This window comes from Fundulus heteroclitus, chromosome 14, assembly GCF_011125445.2.
Source record: "Fundulus heteroclitus isolate FHET01 chromosome 14, MU-UCD_Fhet_4.1, whole genome shotgun sequence".
In the NCBI taxonomy this organism is placed as follows: domain Eukaryota; kingdom Metazoa; phylum Chordata; class Actinopteri; order Cyprinodontiformes; family Fundulidae; genus Fundulus; species Fundulus heteroclitus.
Window position 1 is genome coordinate 24,028,623 of NC_046374.1, and position 23,602 is coordinate 24,052,224.

The 23,602-nt window shown below is 38.2% G+C and overlaps 1 protein-coding gene across 3 annotated transcripts in view; it reads right to left on the minus strand.

The window, feature by feature from the left end:
• The window catches only part of pcxb (pyruvate carboxylase b), a 429,275-nt gene that overhangs the window by 326,900 nt on the left and 78,773 nt on the right, over positions 1 to 23,602 (minus strand). For all 3 annotated transcript variants that reach the window (XM_036146585.1, XM_036146583.1, XM_036146584.1), the window contains one exon: positions 14,064 to 14,182. In XM_036146585.1, coding sequence (XP_036002478.1) covers positions 14,064 to 14,182 — 119 coding nt within the window. The remainder of the gene's footprint in view (positions 1 to 14,063; positions 14,183 to 23,602) is intronic.

Below are 23,602 nucleotides of genomic sequence, written 5' to 3' on the forward strand. Positions count from 1 at the left end.
CCTGAAAATATATTCTTCAGTATTTTTCCTGATTCTTCTGGCAAAAAGAATTGAAGCCATTTTGGGAGCTACTAGTTCTCTTTAACTGAATATGAAAAAAAAAAAAGAGCTCTTCTCTTTGGGATGGTGATTGATAAAAAATGTATTCTACGTATATGTATGTATTCTTACTAATGCTGTATGGAAGGCAGAAATATCTAACATGTTGCATCTAGAGACGGGCTGTATAATGAAGACACACGAGACTCTTCGGAAATACATTAAAGGCGAGTACGTGCAGCCTTTAGCAACCTTTTAAACCTCAATATGGTAGGTTATTTAATTTTAACCTGTCAAATCCTCTTTACTTTTCTTTCCACCTTTCCATATCTGTCAAAAATATTGAGTCTAATAATTTGATTGAGGTTTATAGTACATATGTGCTATGTTATTTAAGAGTTTGGATGTGTTTTATTTTTGTTTATATAAAATAACACTCCTAGTCACAAATACACATTACAGCAATCTTCACATGGTGAGAGGATCCACCTATTTGAGTCAGAACATTGCTCTGTTTACCCGGTAGTCTACAAGTAGAACGAATGAAAACTTTGACAACTTTGTATCATTTTCATCTTTGCTGTTACTTTGTTTTTTTATGCCCGTTAAAGTGTCCGGGTCACACAGTCACATGACCAAAACACGACTTCTGTTTAAGGAAACAGCAAAATAATGTCTTCAAGTCTTAAACATCCTAAATTTGTGAAACCGAACATACAAAGAATTGAATTCATTACAGTGAACAAAATGAAATTAAATTAAATCTGGAAAACGGCACTGAATGCGGTGGTGCCGTGGAGATGCATAAACACTGAGACGCATACTTTCTGGTCTTAGGAGCTTTGGTATGTTTTAATTTTACCTTTTTGACAAACTGCTGATTGATCCTAATTACACATGATTAACATAGGCTCTATGGTTTTTGTTGCAGGACATGAAGAAACAGGGAGTCAGTTTACAGTGCGTCAATCTTGGGATCCCCAGTGGCCAGTCCACAGCGCTACTAAGCAGCTAATTAATCCGCTTTATGGCAGGTCTGGCTCTGTGCGCTGTGGTCGCATCACAATAAACTTAGAAATAAAAGAAAATTCCTACTAATTTGGTCAAACATCTGTGCTCTTTTTGATAATTACTTGAAATGTGTCAATGAAACTCCACACAGATGTAAAGACCAATCAACAGAGCTGATTTTCACAGTTAAAATGTTTTTTTCCCCTTAAAGTGACAATATACAAGTTAGTTATATATCTTAAACTACTCATGGATAATAAAACTCAAACCAATCGTCCAAACGAAGATCTTTAGATATTAAGATAGGATTAAAAGCCTCCTCATCTCATGGAGCTTAAAATAATTTACCACAGGGGATTGTAATCATAAGCATGCTTTGTCTTTGTCATAAAGAGCCTTTGTATTTTGCTACAAACAAAAAAGGTCCCCTTGGAGTCAGGACCCGTAAACACACAAGCAATGCAAAAAACATCCCTCATTCTTATTCATGTGCTTACCTCTCAATCACTCACTGTACGCTCCGTCGCACAATTATAATCACCTTAAAATTATTTCATGACGTGCTCATGAAGCCAAACAAAACTCCTGTGGGTGCGCACACACCAACATACACACAGTCAGGAGGACTCACAACAAACCCAGACTGAGTTGTGTAGCTCGGCGTTTCCAGACATACGTGAAAGTTGATTTTTACCAACAATGCATACTGTAACGTAATGCTTTGGATAATTGGCGACTATTCAAGTCTAGAGACTCCATACACGCCTGCTAAACAACTCTTCGGCGTTTCCTTGTCAAAGATCTTCTCACGGACACAGAAAAACAGCATGTGGCCACAGGAGAGGCTGTTTAGTTTAATGCTACATCTGTTTCCTCGTGGCACCTCAGGGGACACAACTGGACGGGATTATCGAGCGGATTGAGATAAGAGCGCCGGCAGGCCATGGGCAAAAATCCATAAAATATACCAAGATCCATGAAGAGAGAGGAGGTGGAGAGGAGGACAAAGGGAGAACAGGAGAGGAAAAAATTATGGACGATGAACTGATTTTCTTTGACAGAGGGCGGAGAAGAGAAAGAGAACACAGAAAGCCAGATTGAGCACATTAGCTGCGAACAAATGTAAAATAATCCTGAAAGAGGACCCGTCTCTGGAGCTCTACGCATTTCACATGCTCAGAGAAGGAGCGTAAAAAGGCTTTGCAAAACTCAAGTGTGGAGAAAGGAGGGCGATAAATGCTGATGTGGCAGCAAAACCTTTAAGTTCTCCGGCAGATAAAATATAAAGCCAACAGAGAGCCGGTGATGCTGGCCGCTTTGTCAACATTTAACTTGTAAAATATGAAAGGAAGACAGAAAAATGAATTGCTGCAGGAGCTCTAACAAATTTTACGACTAAACTGAAGGACTTACAGATGGAAATGGAGCATTACCATCCATGAAGACCAGTGGCTTCACGGTAATATGCATTAATGCAAGAAACCTCTACATATTCAAACATATCTAACCAACGCAGACCTCAGAATTTAGGCTCAATTATCCTCACAGCAGCTGCAACTCTCAAATCTGCCCAAATTCACTTTGTTTCACTTTCCGCTTTCTGTTTCCAAAACTAGTTTGTCAGACCCCTCCGTCAATTAACCCAAGGCATTGTTTCTGTCAGTCTCAATCTACCTCTGTCACTTTTTTCAGCCCGAGGAAGATGGAGAGGGGTCGTTTAACGCCAATTAGCAAATCCAAACAATTTAGCAACCAGGTGCAGCACAAACGTTTTCATTAAAAACCTGATATATTAGCGCCTGCACATGCACAAACATCCAGCTACTGAAAACGTGACAAGTTTTCTCAAGCACTAAAAACCAAGAGCAAAAAAAAAGGCCAAAACAAATATTTCCACAAGCACTGCAGAATGCATCATTGATATAATCTGTATTCTCCTTCCAACAGATATCCAGACTTCTAGAATCAGTCTCTGCTTTTGATAATCACAGTACATTAAAGCACTGCTAATCATGCAGCCTAAAATTACAAAAAAAAGGAAAGATGATAATAAACAAACATTTGTGTTGTGATGATTCCTCTTTTAGTAAAGACAACTAAAAGTTCTGCAATAGCGACTGGCGGTGTCTCTATACTGCCAGTTTCTTCCAGACCAAGTAGGAGTACTTCAGTTTAGATACTTCCTGATTCCAAGTACCGATACTGAGTACTTCATAAATTTGAACTTCTACATCACACATAACGTAATTTACCACTGAAAACGACTGATAATCAAGGGCGATGAATTCGGTCAGTTTATCCTTACCGGACGTGGATTATCTGTTGCCATTTTTTCACGTTTGTTGAGCAAACCGACACTCATGTTTAGTCTTGCGTTACCTAATTTTTGTGTTAAAAGGCGCCATTGTTTGCCCCTCTTCACCGCTTGGCTGAGCACAGCAGACCTTTTTTAGTATTCTCAGTGTTTACCTTGAAATATCTCCAAACCAGACGTTTTCTCCCCCCTCTACTAGCTAATTTATCTTTTTTTTGGAGGGTCAGCAAACAACCTCTTGGTGCATTAGCCCCACCACCTGGTATGGAGTGGCATCTAGCCTCTGAGATGCAGCGTAGGAAGAAAATGAGGCACAAGATGGTATCGGTTCAGAGTTTCGGGTTTCTTTTGCAAGTACGAGTACTTGACGCAGTTTCCTTGATTTCAGCCAATTGAGCATATTTGCGAGAATCATTGAAGCGGAGGCCACAAGCTAGGTCCGCATTTACAGTACAATGCGTAAAAGATCATTTCTATAGTTCATCTTAAAATGAAGCGTAGAAGACTTATTCTATATAAATGCGTTTTTCATGTCAATACATTTATAAAGGAAATGTTTTATTTACACGTCTCTACGGTGTGGGGAAAAAACAGTCAGACATTACATTTTTCATCTTAGCCTTGTTCTTAGGTTTGTATTGCAGCTTGGACGAAGTGGACCACGCATGCAGGAAGCACTGAGGAAGTACTGAGAACCCTAGCTAGGTTAAATCTAATCGTTAGACTGGAACATTAAGTTAATACATTTATAAACTGGATTATTGGGCTTCATTAACTGATGACAGCTTTATTTTTATTTAGCTCAACAATTTCTTAATTTGAAAACTAAAAAGGCTTGCAAATAATCACATTTGGGAAGAAGTTTAAAAGTAATTTTTAATTGCTGTTAAGTCTCGGCCGAGTGTTTGCTGAACATAAAAAGTTCTCTTCACAACCCAGATCCAGATTTAAAAAAAACACAATTTCCTTTCTTTGTTGCTTCATCCACAAAGGGAACAACAATTTACTTGGCGTCTTCATTCTGAAGACATGAGCCTGGGGGAATAATTACACCACTTTCGAATCTAAAGGACTCCTGACCACCAATCTACCAACTGGCCAATGTCCCATGACAGAATCAGGCCTGCACACGCTCACACTAGCTTAGGTCACAATCCAACAGCGAGAGACACACACAGCACACAAAAGGAAAGATCATTTACAGACAAATTGCAGACAAATTGAACCTTGAGAGAGAGGAAGTTCAAAGGCAGAGCTGGAGCTGAATGCAGAGGCCGTCTCTCCATTTTACAAACACTTAAAGCCTTAGCATCTCGCTCACACACAGGATTTGCTTTTCAGAATGAAAAAAAGTTAAGCAACCCATTTTTTTTAAACTCACAAGTTTGCAGCAAACAGCAAAAATCCAACAGCTACTTTTATGCAGAAATTAAGGGATGTAAGAAGAAGAAGCCAAGAAGGTAATCGTATGATATTCGTACAGAACGCTATACTCCCAATGCCGTGTTACCTGTGATGCATCTGGAAAGAAAACCTTTAAATGAAGGCTTATTTTTTCATGCATGGAAGAAGTAGGCCTATAATATTATTGTCTATTACTTTTCTGACTTCCTACCAAAACATCCACTACTAAAAGCACAATCCAAAGTCGACCTGTAGTCGTTTTAATGTAGTCTGCAGCACAGCTAAAAATGGACAAAAGTCTTCAGCTTGATTGGCGCTCAAAATAACGTTCTGACAGCTGCAGAACTTTACTGGGGTAAGACAAATACCACTGATGTGTAGTAAAGTCCACACGACTCTAAAATTAACTATTCTGTTAGCTGATAAATGAAAGATGCTGGTCAGAACTGGGGTAAAATGACAACTGAATGCTGTCATATTTTAGTGTCTAACTACTATTTGTCCAACAAGATCATTTGCAACTGTGGTGATTTACAGGCAAACCAAACTACCTCAGAAAGCTCAGATCATTAGGTGGAGTGCCAGTTTGATAGGTCTCAAAGCATTTTTCAGATGTAATTTTTCCTCGTTTTCCTCCACAAATAAAACAATTATTTAATTCATTCGCTTAAACTGAAGCTACAGACTTGGCTACCACTACTTTTGTCCAGGAAGGTCATTATGTAACACTTTGATGTCTCAATTCAGGGTTAAAATAGTAACATCGCTCTACCTGCAATTTTTAGCCATGTGTCTTGCTGCCTTGTCTCAGTTGTGGACATGAAAATGAACATAATTGAGAGCTACAAGCCTGAACGTGGTTGAAAAAGGTTTTAAAATGACAATATATAGCCTTTATAGTTGCACTGCTGAAAGGCACAAGGAGCAGTGACAAGTTTGACATTGGTTTTTCACAGTTATAAGAAAAACACTGCCTGGTGGAGGTACCAGCCCTTTGGAAAACCTTGAAATATGACAGGTTTGAAAGAAATACAGTGAGAAGGTGGAGGACGAGCCACCGCCAAAATAGCCTCTGTAAAAGGGCAGGGGAAGTGGGAACTAGATGGGGATGTAAATGTCAATCCTTTATAAAGATAGTTTGTGGAGTAGCACATCTTAAATCTTATGTAATAGAGTAACCAATCTGGAGCTTTAACCACTAATAACAGAGTTAAAATCCAGGTTTTTGTGATTGTTATCCGTATATTTGAGGAAAAGGGCAATAAAACGTCGTCTCTTTGGCTCAGTTAAAGTGATGCTGTCTCACCAGGGACTGGATTCTGCTTTCCAGTGTGTCAAGCTCCCAAAACTGGGCTGCAAAAACTAAATTTAATTTTACCAAAAAAGCCCTTAGAGAGAGAGAACAAATTTCTCAGTTATTTCAGTCTATGTTTTGGCTTCTGGTCAGGAATACGTTTACATTTAGAAAAACCCATGTTCAGATTTGTTCAAGATTTGGCAGGTTAATTGCATACTGTTGGCTTTCTGATGGCTTTAGTGGCTGAATGAAATAAAAAGAACAGTGTACAGATGAGCAACACATTTTTCTTACAAATATTTCCAATAAAAGCTCCGCAGGACTTTGAATGTCAGTCAAAGAAAAACCAAAATGTGTCTACCAATTAATGCTGTTAGCATTTATACATCTGCTGAATAATCGTTAAGTTTCAATAATTGCTTCCCTACTGACTCTTCTATGCAGTGGTAATTTGAAGCGTACAAACAAATCAAACAACCAGGGTAAGAAACTAAACTGGGACTATAGTAGGCGGGGAGGGGGTGGGGGGGGCGCTCTAACTTCACTCAGGAGATTCCAGCATCAATAATTAAACAAATGTTTCTTGTCTCTGGAAATTTCTCAAGATCTCATCTTAACTTTGGAGTGAAGTTTTTTTTTTTTAGCAATAATAGGTTTTCTATGCGTTTTTGTATGCAGAAATACACTTTCGTGCATATACTAACAAAAATACATTATAAAGTTAGCATTTTTATTTTGCAACCTACAGATCAAAATGAAGTCCACCTAATATCTCCAGAAAAACTGGAAAATATTAGTTTGCATAGTTAGTTTTGTATTTACACTGCAAAAACGGAAATAAAAATAAGTAATATTTTCTTGAAATGAGTATCTGTTCTTGATTTGAGCAGGTAAATAAGATGATCTGCCAGTGGAATAAGATTTTTGCACTTGAAATAAGAACAATTCCTAATTATCTTATTTTAGGGGTGAAAAAACTCATTCAATTGGCAGATAATCTTATTTACCTGCTCAAATCTAGGACAAAAACACAAATTTTAAGAAAGTTTTTCTTATTTTTAGATCCGTTTTTGCCGTGTAGCTTGAACCAGACCAGCCTTTTCTCTGTCTTTAAAACATTTTCATAATGAGTGGTACAAACATACTTGGAAGCCATTTCTTGCTAGACCTTCGTCAGCCACCCGTAGTAATTAAAACATTAATTGATGGTGGCGAGACTGCCAGGGGGAGGGCAGAAAAGGACAAAATCATGACAGGACAGAGTAAAGATGAGGCGTGAGTCAGGGAAGGTGAGGCAACGGACGGCAAAAGGAGAGATGAATAAGCAGGGAAACGTTGGAGGGTGAATGTCAATGAGGGAATGACAAAGGTTAGACGGATGAAGGGGTGGGTGAGTGGGTGGGGAGGAGGGAGAGGAATGACAGTGAGTGGTGGACACACCGAAAGGAGACACTGACAGGTCTCAAATAACCCAGGAAGGACAGGGATGGGAAGTGAGGAGGCAACGGCCTGAAAATAAAGAAGGCACCGAGAAACGAATGAATTAATTTGACTGGAGATTGAAGTAAAGCGCCGGAGGGAGCGGTGGCAGATGAGACGAATGTGCTTGACGGACGAAAGGATAGATCGAGGGGAAAGTGGGAAATTTTAGACAAAATGCACGCTGACCATCACTTAAGATAATAACCCCTCAACAACCCTTTACTTTAGCCTCCGGCTATATTCAACAAATCAGTTTTAGGACATTCTGGGAGATTTTATGCCTCATTCTGGGATTTAATCTGCTCAAAAACAACAACAACAAAAAATATGTTTAAACATGAGTTATGGGTTAAACAGATTTCCTTATATTGAGAAAGTTTTTTGTGGTTCTGAAGAGAAATGTGTACTTAGAAAATTTAGGAGGGAATTTCCCTGGGGCAGTAATCTAACTATTTAGACCAAAAGCTAGGAGACATAAAAATTTTGCATATATCTGACATTGGTTGAGGAAAAACTGGAGGAGATTCACTTCCTGAGGGGAACAGCGGGAAGAATTATAATATCAGAAGAACAAATAGTGTTTAAAAGGAGAAGTCCGGTCATATTCCGAATTAAAACTTCTGAAAGTACTTTAAATATAAATTACATACTGTTCAATAAATGATAAGTTTACAACCAAATTAAATTCTTATTTGTACAATTCATTTTATTCATTTGTTAACTGTTATAAGATGGTCCAACTGATTTAATTTATTTCTGGTTTTTCAGGCATGAAAAAACACCCTCATGATGATGTTGATAAGTACAAGAGAAATACATCAACCGAGGAGCCACCAACCAAACAAAACCGGCTTTTTGACTTGTTTTGGTGTTTGTGTGGAAGCTGCAACTTGATGACTGTAGATGAATCATGTTGCTGTCGTGAAATAGACCAGATTCTGGAAAAAAAAATTGATAACTATTCACAACAGGCTTGCATTATGATGGAAGTGCAAACAATTTGCCTGAATGATGCTGTGTTACGGCTTGCCTTAATAACTATGTGTCAATTCTATAAAAATGAAATGCCACCAAATCCAGCACCAAACAGACTTATGCATCTGGCAGCGTATAGACTGTTCACTCGATGGCTTGGTAAAAAAAAAAAAAAATAGATGGGTCATACCATTTTTGTAGTTCTTGCCATTAGGAAAAAATATCCTAGTGATGGAGTTTATTTTAGGTTTATAGAAGCTGACAATGATGGATAGTTTTTTGTATGTTGAACTAATAAAATGCATGTAAAATTTATATGATGTGTATGTTTTTAATCTTCGCATGGTGAAAATTTTTCGAATCGTAACCATAAAGTGAAATAAATATATAATACAAAGTTTAAAAATAGAAAAGGGATGCTTCCAGTAATGCACATTCAAATTAAAATTACTCTTAATTAAAATAACTTATTTATTGAACAGTATGTAATTATTTTATATTTAAAGTAGTTTCAGAAGTTTGAATTTCAAATATGATTGGACTTTTCCTTTAAATATTTATTCTCCACTTATTTATTTGTTGCTTTATGGAGTCATGTTGGCCCATGTCCAGCTTTAAAAATTACATGTGATTGTAACACGAACAAGAGAAGAAATTAAGCTAAACTACAAACAATTTACTTAAAAAACAGTTTAACACAAATACAACCTCTTTGCTGCAGCTTTTACTCTAGAAGCTGCTAACAGAATCACCGCCAAGAATGAGTTTGACAAAGGGAAATCTTACAACAGATGTTTTAAACTGTGCACCAATAGCTGCATTTGTCAGCTGCACACATTGAAGTTTTAACGTGCCAGTGGAGCTCGATGTTGAGCAGCAGGCTTAACATCACCTTGTTAAGGGATTTTTTTTAGGATTGAAACAAAGGAAAACTCCATGAAGTGGTTTATTCAAATATGTAGTGCAGTATCAGACAGTGATAGATTGTTTTTAACTGTATCATTACATTCTGAAGTCCTTTTTGAGCCCAGAAATCATGGTCATGTTTACCAGCTTTGCAGCAACAAGAACGTCAACATGGCATGAAAGGTAATTTTATAGTCTTTGCCACTATGAAAAATGTATTTGGGCAAAAATTGCAGCAGAATATTAACTTATTGCAGTGGTTCTCAAATGTTTTCTGTTGCGCCCCCCACCTTGCAGAAGGAAAAATTTGTTCTGGAGGAGACCTACTTAAAACTGGATGCTACTGACCACAAAGAATAAAGATTATATCTATATTTAAATATATTATATTTAAATCAAGAGCTAAATGAATAAATACAAAAATCCACAAAAAGAATTACAACCGTAGTAGGCCTTTCAGTTCAACAACAAATACAACAATGCAAATATGCTAAATTAGACTACATGACAATCCATTCAGTGTCCACATTTCCTACAGACTCCAAAAGCGGGGGTAATTCTTCACAAAATAGGTTCTTGTATCCGCCGGAAACCTTTCCAAAAGAAATCTGGCCCAGGTTTTCTAAGTGTTAGCTGTAGAGTGCCTATTGTCTGTAGAAAGGAGTATGTTTTTTTTTTTAAAATCCAAAAGCTTCTCAAACAGGCCTCTTGGTCTGATACAGGAAGTGAGGAAAACAGGAAGCGACATGTAATCTTGTCACGCTTTATATACACTACAGGAGTGCAATTTGGGTACCAGATGCAGCTGCTGAGGCCTGAACTAGATTATACAACCCCAACACAGTGCTGAGGAAAAAGGGCTCTGAAGACGTCGGCCCCTACAAATTAAACATTCAGAAAATTTGGATGTAAACCAAAACAACTGGACTGGAGCATGTCTAGCACCATAATTGTTTTTTAAAGAAAAAAAAAATAAGCAGGGAATGTTAAATAAGTCAAGTCCAGCAGGGAAGATCAAGAAGCTGATTTAATCAGCCACTGGTTTAATATATACTAAACTATTCAGTTTAACACATTAAACTCAATAGTTTAAACTTGCTAGGAAAAATTTTCACATTTAAAGAATAAAAATATTCAGCACTCATAAGATCCAAACTATTGCATCATACATTATAAACTACAATAGAGTAAAATGAAATCACAGAAGAAATTAAATACAACAAAGAGCAAGAAAGAAGGAACATTTAAGGAGAAAACATTTAAGGAGGCCTTAGTCCGACAATTTTTTAGTCTGGAGCTCCATATCAAAGGGGAATTAAGGTACAATAAAGCCAAGTGAAGAAATGGAGCGACAAAAAAGCAGAAAATTAATAATGACTGATTAAGAACGAATTAATCAGAAGGAAAGGACATGATGAAAGACTGGAGAGGCGTTTTGGAGAACAGAAAAGATCCCCCACAAAAAAAAAAATAAAAAATCATCTCCGACAAGTGGGTTAGTAAGAGTCTGTTTCAACTCGACAAAGGCAGGAATGAATGTATGGAGACACTAGAGACTGAGAGCAGCTGAAGGGAAACAAAGCTCTGAGAATAATGGACAATGTTGGAATAAAACCCCAATGCAGATTTGTCTTTTGTCCTTTTCTGTCAGCTCTAATAGCCGTCTCTGTGCTGCTCTTGTAAAGCAACACATTTCTGTTAAAAAAAAAAAAGTACATCAGGCAAAAGAGTTTCCCTTAGCCTGCAATGAAAACCTTTTTTGACAGCTAAAACGTTCAACATGTGCCATGTTGTGTAGGATGGTGAAGAAATTCTACTAACGACTGCACTGTTGCTGCCAGCTTCAATGACCCGGCTGAACCCGACTGATGAGCTGCAAAATGGCTGGAAAAGAGTCGGCGTTAGAAGGGGTTGGGTTTGTGTTTATTACAGAGAAAAGGGGCTAACAGCATGTTTATTAAGTTAGAACCACCTGGATATATTTGAAAAAAAAAAAAATCATGGTTTGTCACATTTGCCAGGTCTTTGGGCCACTTTTCATAATCTGTATTTATTGGGAAGCTCCCTTAAACCTTCAAAGAACAAGAACTGTCAGCCTTAGCTGATCATTTAAATGCCCAGTCTGTACCAGTGGGAAAAATAAGTTGTTACCCAAGTCTACAAAAAGCTCAAATAACTTGGCTTCTTTTCATGTTTTGAAACTATTTCAGTACTACTATATTGAATCAGGATGAGAAAGCACAGCTTGGATGCAGTATTTGATGGACTAATGTGCTGCAAGTGGTACGTACTCGTTTTCTGGTTGCAAATACATTTAGTCCAATAAAAGGTAAAATAAATCATATTTTGAGTATTTTTTGGCACTTCATTTGGGGGAAAAAAGGTCAAAGAAAAAGCATGTCCAGCACTTAGTTTTCACCAGGATAATTTGGGGAGTCCCATCATCTTCATCCATTGTGTTTCATCAGGTCAAAGTCTGAGCAGCTGTGTACGTGGACATCTCTGTGGTGTTAACCTTGATAGGGATGTTGATTTAATTTTCCTGCAGATCTTACAAAAGTACCACTGGCTTGATCGGCTAGTAAAATAATGACCTTAAAGCCAAATCAAATCTGTAGATTTAAGGGGATGTAAAGCTCATCATTATGGGGGGAAAAAAGCATGAAATTTATGGTTTATCACATCTGTACCAGGAAAGTTTTGAAATCCACTGACCTACACAAACCATGAATCTTAGATATGTTATCTTGCATATGTTTCAATAAAAGACTAAATAAAAACTAAAATAATCACACATATATCTTAAAAAAAAATTGTTGCCTTTAACTATATGGATTACCAGTAAACTGTAGGGATGCAACTATATATAGATGTGGGCTGATGTTAACATTATAGTAGGGAAATATGTAATTGGATTATAAGGCACATTAAATATTCTAAAGTGTGTAATATCATTCAGTCCCTCCATGTACACAGCTCTCCCTGAAAGAGAGCTATCCATCTCTATCTGGAGGACAGAGTAGTTGGACTACACTGTCCTGTTTATAACATAAGACCAAAATAAACAACTTTATATTGAATTAACTTGGTTTAGTGTTGCTAGCGCGTACTCTGGGCTGCCTTACATGAATGCACTTTTAGTTCAGACATTTCAGTCAGGCAGTCTTGTAGACAGCTCAAGGGTCCTATCAGGTAGTGACACAGTGTACCGTAATGCTCTTAATATCCATCAAGTGGAGCGGCTTCATTGCTAACCAAAGTTTTACTTACAGATTTTACAACAGATTTTTAAGCACATTGTACCACATAAAATTGCTCAGTAAGCACAACTTTAACCATATATTAAGGCTCCCTGTCAATTTTTGAGAGAATTTAAGTATTTAAAGTGCGCCTTATAGTCAGGAAAATACGGTACTTTTTAAACACAGTGAAACGACGTCCACACTGCTGACATTTCTTCTCTGCTTCTCCTTTAACCGAAGCAGAGAATTACATAAACGTCAAAAAACACTTTTTTATATCTGTTTAATAAGATACCGATATGTTTGATGACTGACATCGGCTTACACCATCGGATATACGACTAGTGAATGAAACACTGCAGAAAGCCCACCAGCAGCAGTATTTTAAAAACAAACGGGTTTCAGTGTAAGCATAAAATCATGCCAACCAAGTTTAATCGACTGCAATTTCTTCTCCATCTCGTAAATACGCTTAGATAACATGGACCCTTAAAGACATTAAAGCCTTTTGTCGTTTTCTGTTATTGGGTCAAATATTTCAGTTTTATTGCTCAACACCAACTTCTGGACAAAACATTTATTCAAAGTGATTTTTGAGGACAACGCAGCACCAAGATGGTTTTCCAGCTGTAGAGAAACCCAGGCCAGATTTTGACAGAACCTTTCATGAGCCGAGTCCAGCACCAGCCCGGTTCAACACTGGACCTGTTGTGGTCCGTCTATTTAAATTAGAGCTTGACTTTTAATTTAGACGTGAAACCCTGATGAACACAACAAAAAACAAAGACTGGTGGATCTGCGATGAGCCCGAGGCGCTGCGCCGTCTGATCCGTTTGTGTGTTTTCGTCTTCTGTACCAGTCTGAGACGCATCTGTGTTGTTCAAGCCCAGCAAATCACACAGATCATCAGTGGAGCAGAGGGCTATTTATAACTTCCATTATGTTTCTCACCCAGTCGGGCCTCATGCTTCACCTTCTCTCCACACTGACTCCACCTGTTCAGTCCCTTTTTTCCCCCTTCCATACAGACAATTTTCCTTTACACTTGTCAGGCCTCTCATTTTCTTTGTCCTTATCTTGTACACCTCGTCGCTTTTTTTCCTTTCTTTGACACACATTATGTTGAGTCCGTTCACAGCTCCACACCTGCTCCGTACCATCCCCATTTTTTTTTTTTTCTCTTCATTTTCTGTTCTAAAAAAAAAATTAAATAAAAAAAAAATAACAGATACAGCAAATTCTCCGAGTGGAAACCTTCCAACCTTGAAGCGGCACACCTGTCAGGCAGGAGAAACGACGCCAAGCAGACGCTCGTGCAAGATGACAAGCGCTACAATCGCGCAGCTGCCCACCGGCATAAAGCTATCCAGACGAATAAACATATGCCACTTACTCCGTGATTTCCTCGGTGACTGTGTGCTCCACCTGGAGCCGGGAGTTGACCTCAATGAAGTAGTGTTTTCCGTGCTTGTCCACCAGGAACTCCACGGTTCCTGCGTTCTCGTATCCCACCTGCAGCACAGAATTAAAAAAAGAAGGACATGGCAGTTTTATAGCTGTAAATTATTCAACCAATATTGCTCGTATTAGCTGGGTAAACAATGAAGAGGCAGCACTCACTCATCTTAATGAACCATGAAACTAAAAGGAACAAAAAAAAAACCTCTCGCCGAGAGAACATCACCGTATGAAACGGGTAAAGAATTAGCCCCGCGCTTTATTTGTCTAGCGAGAGAAGGCCACTTTTCATCATCTCCATATAATGACAAATTAGATCATTAATCAAGGAGGAGGTAACTGGAATCTCACCGTCAAAAGACAATTTCTCCACAACCTCTCAAGCTCAATGAATGTAATTAAAATCCCAACCGAAGTCAGGTACAATAAATATGCAGGGATTTGTCTCGGTGTTGGTGGCTGGGATGGTAATGCTTTATTTAAACATCACTGCACTTATGAATCTGCAGCATATAACAAACAGGTACCCCTTTGTTGCTCAATTTCCATTTTAGAAAAATCAATTATTACAGAGCTCATTTTTTTTCCCCCAGACTTAACTTTAGAGGTTTTTCCATTTTTCATGCCTTATAGACTAAGTCATTTTATTATGAATGTGCTTCATGTACACACAAAAAATAAAATACAAAATATTGAATGAAAAGAGAAATGCAGTCCTATGCATAAGTAGTAGTAGTAGTAGTAATGGCTCTCCAGAAAGAGACAGGTTGTCTCTAATTAGAGACTAGCTTTACTTCCACTGCCCTGAAGAGGATTGCACCTAAAACCGCAGCTCAGCGTCCCGAGCAGATCCTCGCCCCAGCTGCTCTGTTCACTGGACCTCCTAACCTCAACCTGCCCTCCTGTCCCTCAAAGACTCGCAGTAAGAGGTGGTGTCTGGGCAGAGAAAAGTAATTTGGGATAAAATTATTGTTTATTTCATTGGGTTATGCTTTGTTTTGATGCATAAACTGTCAGGCTGGAGCGGGCCTGGAGCCGAGGCTGTGATTTAAACCAAATCCAGGAGGGGTTTGAGCACAGATGGCCCGGTAATGTGAACTTGTTCCACGTCATCTTTACTTCCCCTTCCTTCCCATCTCACTAACCTACATAAGCTATTTAAATAGAGTCCTTATTAGGGCCAGACGATAACTCAATATATATTGATCAAAAGACGTGCGGTAAGGAAAAATAAAGAGTAAAAAGTTCAATAGAACCGTTTTCCTTAATTTTGCATTCTAGCCTATCATGTAGGTTAATATTACAGTCATTGCATCCTCCCAACCAATCAAATGCAGACATAGGAATGTTTTCTCATCAAGCTCCGCCCCCTTCAAAGAGGTCAGAGAGTACATGTTTTTTTCTTTTTTAAAAACTTGCAGTTTTCGTGAAAAAAAGTTGGTTTGAATAAAGGTATGAGTTTGAATTATGTGTTAAGCAACAGTGTAAAATGGTCAGCGCTGTACTTAAAATACATGTTCTTAATTTTTTGACAATTATCGATATTGATCTATGATTTCTATTTTATCGGCATGCTTATTTTCTATATCACCCAGCCCTGGTCTTTATGAAAAATGCTAAATTATATTCCAGCTGCTGATGCTAAAGTCCTTCTATTGTAAAACATGGCAGCCATCATTAGTTCTGCTGCGTTTGTAACGGCTCGCTCACACACTAATATATGTATTAATGGCGCTTACAAGGTACATGTGCCCAATAGCACAACAGCAGCAATTGTTATTGGTTGTTACTAGAGTGCGCCTGTGACATCACAGAACATTGTATTAATTTGTTTATCCTGATTTAAATCAATATCTGCTTTTTGTCTCCATCTTGGTGTTACAATAACTCCAGTCACTGTGATGGCTAGTTAACATTAAGGATCAATTGTCCAAATGGTTGTTTTTAAATTCAGCAAATAGTTTTGGAATATTTTTTTTTTTTAAACATTCATCTTTCTGCCTTGCATTGTGTAGTGGTTGTTTGAACACAAAGCAACTGCTCTTGGTTTTCAAGCTAATTTCACCTCAATCCCAATTCCTCAAAATAAAAAAAAGGGTTCTTAAATGTACAAAAATCCCACTGATCTGTGATATAACTGCATCTTTTTATTTGTACCTGTTTGGTTTTCATCTGATTTGTTTCCCCCCCCCCATGCTTTCTATACTTTTCATTTTCCTTATTCCTTTTAATTTTTACTTTATTGTTAAGGTTACTAGTGTAGTAAGGGGAAAAAAAGTATAATAAAGTTCAGTTTTTTTATTTTATTTGTAGCCCTAGTGGCCTTTGAGACTTGCCAGACAGGAAATGCGTGAAGAGAGAAGCGGATGAAATAACCAAATAACTGAACTTGTTTAATAATTGCCCAGGTAATTATTAATAGTTATTCACAGCCAAACCAAACGTATTGTGCAAAATGTCTTGGGGATGATGCGTTCAGGGTTGATGTTCAACATTATATTTAAGGCAAAAATAAATAAATAAATGACATTTTGGCCTGATATAAGACCTTCTTCCACATGTCTGCTGTGTTCACCTATATGAATTGCGCCACACTGTAAATCTCTTTGGACAATAGCTTTCCTCTCGCCATTCTCCCACTGTTCCCATGAGTCTCTGGGCTGCCTCTCTGATTAATGCCCACCCTTCCAGCCTGCCAGTTTAGCTGGACCGCCTTGTGCTGGGAGGCCTGCAGTTGTGCCATACACTCCTTTTCAGATGATTCAACAGAGCTGCTAGTAAAGTTTAAAGCCTGGGATATTGTATTTTAACCTAACAGCTGTATTTATACCTAGATTAAATCATACACAGTGAAAATGTACCAATCATCTGTCTTACAAAAGCAACTGGATGCACTTAGTGGCGTAGCCAGAAATTGTTTTTTGGCAAGGCCTTACAAAAATAATTACTTTCAACTAATTTTTTTTTATAAGTTGCACGTTTGTAAGTTCACTATGGAGAAGACACAGGTTGAAGTGAGCATCCTCGAATTGACAGCAGGAATAAAATAATCAGGATCCATCTCCAGTAAGATGATTTAGATCCACAAACACGGCGGAGCGGCTTCTGGATCATTTAAACTGCGGCAGTCTGTCAAAGTCATTATTTCCGTTTCCCAACGCAACGTCATTAAGTAACGGCCGACGTTGCATCATCGATCCAGAATCCAGATGCCCAGGACACACTAAACAGTTTAATGGATGGAAAATGTCTATTTTATTTCAATAAGCACAATAACAAACAAGTTATTGTGCTTCAAGTGCTGCGGCACTTGAAGCATGCGGCGGTTGTTACGTTGCGTCTTTACGCATGATCCCACTGCAGAAGTTTCCTGTAGATTCTTACATTTGATAACCTTTGTTGTCACCTTTCACAGCGACAGGTTTGTCATCTCAACCTCCACCCCAACCAGACGTTACTGCCCCTGTATTTGCGCAGGGCACATCTAAGAGTGAAGCCAAAGGCTATGTTTAAGTTGTTCTCTGAGCAGATGTTTCATGTTCGTGCTCCAAGCGGACCCAGTGAGGCGTGGACTCCTGCTTTGCCTTTAACCCACTAGGTTTGTCTTAAGCCTACAGGAAATGGCAAAATAGGAAATAACATTTATCTATCGTAACCCCAATTCTGTAGAGACGCAGCCCTTTAGGCTCTGCGCTTCACCGCGTCTCACTTTTCTACAAAGCCTTGATGCTATAGAGAAACAATAGGCTATTTGGGAACCGATTGTCCGGTCCCAGAATATTTTATGTTCAATGATACCCGGCTGAGGCGGTGAGGGGAAACAATTCTTTTCAGTTCAGTGCTGAGTGCGAGGGATAAACATCATGGGGAAAATGCATAGACTGTAAAGCGGAGGAAGAGGAATGAGGGGTCTAGGCTGAAGCTCCCAGTGTACATGATAATATCCAACACCACATTCAAATGCTGACGGTTTCTCAACAAATGTGATTTTCCAACATCTCCTTGCATTTGGCTTATCACAGTCCCACTGCTCCTAGTAAACCGGCAGCACAGGAGTAATTCACCTGAGAACTAGAACATGAAGATAGCTGTTTTCATGTTTGAGACAAGCATAAATTAATCATTCTGCATCATTTTAATGTATAATGACTTTAAGTGATACCCCTATAAAAAAAAAAAGAACATTCAAAGGAAAGCCACTTCATTGGTTGGGCCCTGGCCCACTCAGGCCCACCCATAGCTACGCCCCTGGATGCACTATTTATGGACAAAAGGCAATAAAACACAGGTTTCATTTTAGACATTTCTATTTCTCCAAGACTATGACCCGAAATAGTTTAACAATGTTTTCTTAATCTTTATCCAGACCTCAAAAATATCAACAAATTTTCAGACTTATTAGGACTGCCAAGTAACTTTCATTATTTAAATGATACTAACCACTCATTTCAAACCATCAACATAACCCACAAATGGAGTTTAAACACGCCTTTAAAAAGGCATCATTCCATCTTACTACAGTCAATTCATTTAGGGTACTGAAATCAGGCTTTTACTGAGCAACATTTTTTGTTTTGGTCTAAATTCAAAGTTTTTTCCCCTACAAGAAAAAAATGTTGAATCCAACAGAAAATGTAGGAATTACAAGACAATCCACATTTATTTAGAGCATATGCTCCTTGTCTTTATTGCCTTTTTACTGAAGTCAAAGCAAGTTTCCTTCAAGTACGTGCTTTTTGTTGATGTTTTGACCAAACGCAAGAGGCAGTTTTCGTACATGTAATTAATAGAAACACGTTTTCAAGATCAAGGGTCAGAGCTGATTCAGAGAAAATTATTGATTTCAGATCAATCACTGGATGATTTATCATTGCATCTCTACATGTGATTAATAAGCTGAAAGTGTTTTGATTTGTACACTGAAGCACATCAAGCACATTCAGTCTTTAGAGCTACAGTACTTTTAGTGGTACTAAAAAAAAAGGTATTTTTGCCCAAAGAGAATCGTCTAATATTTATTAAACTGGTCAGAGCAGAGAAACTACATCTGTCCTTTTGTTTAGGAATCTTTAAACATATTAAAATGGTAGAAAACGCGTCCCAGAGAGGACCGAGTGTGCAGAACAAGAACTGTGGCAGATGTAATACAGCAAATAAAGCGGCTAATCCAGCGGACCATGACAATAAAATGCTGAGTGGAATCAGACGATCACAGCTGTAAAACACGGTGCGTGAAATGTCTGAGCAGCGTTTTTAAAGAGACATTGATCATCACTGTTCGTGTGTTCATGTTCAGTACAAAGATGACGAATTATAAACGCTGATTTTACAATTAAATGATTTTCTGTGCAGAGGTTAAAAATAGAAATGCTCCATTCAACATTGGAGCATTTCTCAACTTCTCTTAAAAAACAGTTTATTTCTCCTTGGCTTTTAACTCTGAGAAGTTGGTTTTTATTTAGTTTATTATTCTGATGTTTTAATAATTGGTCATAGTTTTATTGCAATTCTGCTTGCTAGAGCTGGCAGGGGCATTTATAAATTTTATTAGCTTTTATCGTAAAGAACTTTGATCAACAGTGTTTTTAAAGTGCTTTATAAATGAAGTAGTATTGTAGTTTGTGGTCTGTTTAAGATTTTACTTCCTACAGTGTTACCCATTTAGTCCCAATTGGTGTTTAGTTTTCATTATGACCACTATGTCACTTAGAGGTTCAATTGGGGTTTAATGATTATTATTTTAGCCTGACAAAAAAAAAAAAAAAAAAAAAAAAAAGTCGGGGAGCTTTTTTTTATACTAACTAATTTGATCTATACAGCCCTACATAGACCATTTGTCAAACTGGACAAGGTATATCCAGCTATATGCATGTAGCTATTCAGTAAGAGCTGTATGCAGAGAGTCACTTCTGCAAAGAAAAAAGGTCTCGACAGAATTCTGCCACATTTCTAATCAAGACAAAGTGGACCCAACTCAATTTAAGTAGGTCAATTTGCTGTTCAGTCATTGAAGTGAACTGAAACCATTTAACCAAGAGTCAAAGGAACTCTTCAATCCCAACAAACCAGGGCAGAGAACCACAAAACCAAAGAAACTAGATGGCAAAAAGCTTGAGACCCTGATTAAAATTCCAGATAAACTTTGTATGATTTGTTTTGCTCTTAAACTTGCTCAGGATACAACAAAATTCAATTGATCTCAACCATGTCCATCAATCTAGGTCTCAGAAAATGCCCCCTTCACTCCTCAACTGCTAAATAAAAGCCCCACACCCTCAGGACTGCTTTGATTTCCATCGGTTTGAAGTTAAAGTGAAGACAAATGAAGAAAAGCCGCTGATTGATGGGAGGGGGGGGGGGGGAGAAGACCTTTAGCTGAAACTCTGGCAAATCGACTCCTGCAAACAGACTCGATGTGATGAGTTTTAGAGGTGCAGAGGAGGAGATTCATCAAGTATGATACACGAACCCAACAACATCTTCAGTTTGGTAAATATCTCAGCAGGATGTGCCTCTAAGAAAGTCTGAAACTACAAAATATCTGTATGATAAAATTCTGCTTATGTAGCTTTTTTTTCTTTATACGTTTGACATATTTGTGAACCAGCCATGAAATAAGTGGCAGACGTTGCTTGGCACTGCGGCAGGATGTGCGAAGTTGGATATTTTCTGTCACTGCTGCAGACCAAGTAAAAAGTGCTTTCTCCAAGAAGGCTGCAAACACATTTCACTTGCCTCTGAATCTTTCCCTGCCTATTTTACATGTTGCTGTTGCAGCTCATGTTCAAATGTTTGGCCTAAAACAGGAAGGAGCCAACAGCGTCGAGTTTTAAATAGACTTTTTTTTTTTTTTAAACACACCAGGCCAGTCCCCATTAGGGTTGTCAAAAATATCTAGACTATTGAGAAAAGTATCAATACTCAAACGTTGTATATAATACTAATTTGCCATGGTATTGATACTGAATATTTTAGGATACCAGGCTAAAAAAGAAGGAAAACCCAAAGATCTTGACTTGTGTGCAAACAGTGTTTTAAAGTTATGGCAACAAAGTCAAGCAGCACAACAAACCTGGTCAAACATCTCAAGGTCAGACACCCTGGCCTTCATGACGAATTCTGACAGGTTAATAAAGTAAAGCTAGGTTCATAATTTAATACATTAAACGTATTACTGGTATTAGCGCGACCGGTGGGCCACATTAATGTTGTGTGATTAGCTGTGGCTAGCATACTACTAGGAATGTGTCATATTTGGGTGATTTAGCATTTCTTTGCACATATTTAACTTAAGATTTAAGCTTAACTAGCATCTGTAATTCTGTTGAGAAAGCATATTCCATGTTGAGACTGAAAAAGGCGAGTTTTTTGTGCTAATTTGTCTTATTTTTATCCCTGTGGTATCAAAAACGGTACAGAGTATCGATACTTTTTTGGGTATCGATATCAAGTTTGAAATTTTAATATCGTGACAACCCCATTCCCTATTCAAAGTTAGGAGGGGAGGTCAGTTAGGCTTAAATTTATACTTTTAATATTAATAGACTAGTTTGGGGGAAACGACCTGACAGCTTGGTATTTATTTGAGATCTGGAGACTTTATGGACAAGTTAAACCTTATTAGACACTCATTACTAATAAAATGGAAACAAGTAACTATTCATAATATTTCTTATCAAAATATAAATTCAAGAATCAATTTAGTTGTAGTATTTTTTACAAATTTATGTATGATTTTTCTTTTCACCCTCTGGTCAAATTTTCCCAATTTAGCATTGAGCTAAATTGGGAAAATTGCTCCAGCATAAAAGACATGAGCCAGAATGAGCCAGTTTCTACTGGTAGAGACTTTTCTGTAAAGTAGCCGTTTCAAACCCGCTGAAATGGTCCATCGTCTCATTCCTGGGGTTAAAGTCAACAAGAAGCCAGAAAAGGTGCCAGAGTAATCATTGATTTCATCGCAGAGCACAGCGCTGCATCTTTCTCAACATGTTGCTGCACGCTGCAGCAACATGTTGTCAGCTAACAGAAAGAAGTTTTTTTTGCTCTTAAATTGTATTTTTGGTAATATTACCTGTCATGAAAACTCCAGTCATGGTGTGGAAACTAAATGAGTTGAAGCTGCTCTGAAACTAAAGCAGATCAACATGTCTGTTCGACTGTAGGGGGGGCAACTTGACAAGGAGGCTTATAAATTAGCCCGCCTGGTATGAGCTTGTCAGACTCCAAGCATTAATAGCTAAACAGGTGTTTGTGGTATATATTTGGTTAATTCATTCCTGATTTTCTGCTAAGCTGAGGTTAAGTAAGAGGTCCAGCATGGAAATCCTTTTCCCCTAGTGGTAGGCGTAAGCAGATTCTGAGGGATCTGAGGTGTTCCCAGGCCAGATGGGGTATAACGTCTCAATTGCAAGGTCTGGGTCTGCTCCAGGATCCTCCTTCAATGAAACATGCCTGCAAACCTCCAGAAGGAGGCATTCCGCGCCCCGGAAAACAAAACTTGCCAAATCCGGTCAGGAGAAGGGCGAAAACATGGTTTCCACCAACAAAAGCCTTCAGAGGCGTTCTCTGATGTTCTTTTAATGAAACAATTAGGGCTGGGCAACGATTAAAATATTTAATCGCGATTAATCGCCCTGATTAATCACGATTAATCGCATTGTATTTACAAACTCCAAGAATGAATTCAAAAGTAGTGTAAAGAGCACTTTTATTTTAATGTTCTGCTGCCATATGAACAAAAGTGTTGTAACATTTGTAGCACTTATCAGTAACACATATTTAGTGTAAAGCTCAACTTAAACATGTAAAACAAAAAATAGCAATAATAATAAATTAAAGCTTATTGCCACTGACAGGAAATTCTCTTTATGGGGAAAAAATCTACCAAAAACAGGCAATTTCTGAGGTAACAGCAGGGAGCAGCATTACCATTTTATGTTCAATACCAAAGTTTAACTTGGCAGTGGTTACAACTAACTTGTTTCTGTCATATTCCATGCTGGAAGAACTTTAAACTGAAATGCTTGCTAACTCGATATGCTTGCGTTTATTTGACGTTGACACACGGTTTTTTGTTGTTGCTTTCTCGCGTGCATATAGTGAATGGCAGGGAAAAACAGGCAAAAACACATGGATACTTTGAAACGAGAAGCGACTTCACCGACGGCGTCTAAGCAGACTCCGCTCCGCACAAAACTTGTTCCGGCCGCCAACTCACCGCCTCGCCTAAGCAAATTCCTGCGGGAAACACCGCCTTCCCCATGTCGGCTTTGTTTTTTTCCGGCCAGCACCTTTCTTACTCTGAATCCGAGGTTTGGCTGACAGCGAGGTTATTGGCGCATTATCGCCACCTACTGTTCTGATTCAAACCCCTACACCGCAGCAACAGACCTTCACAAAATAAAAGCATGTGAGCAACATGCGTTAATGCGCGTTAAAGAAAATATCGCTGTTAATAGTCTAACGAGTTAA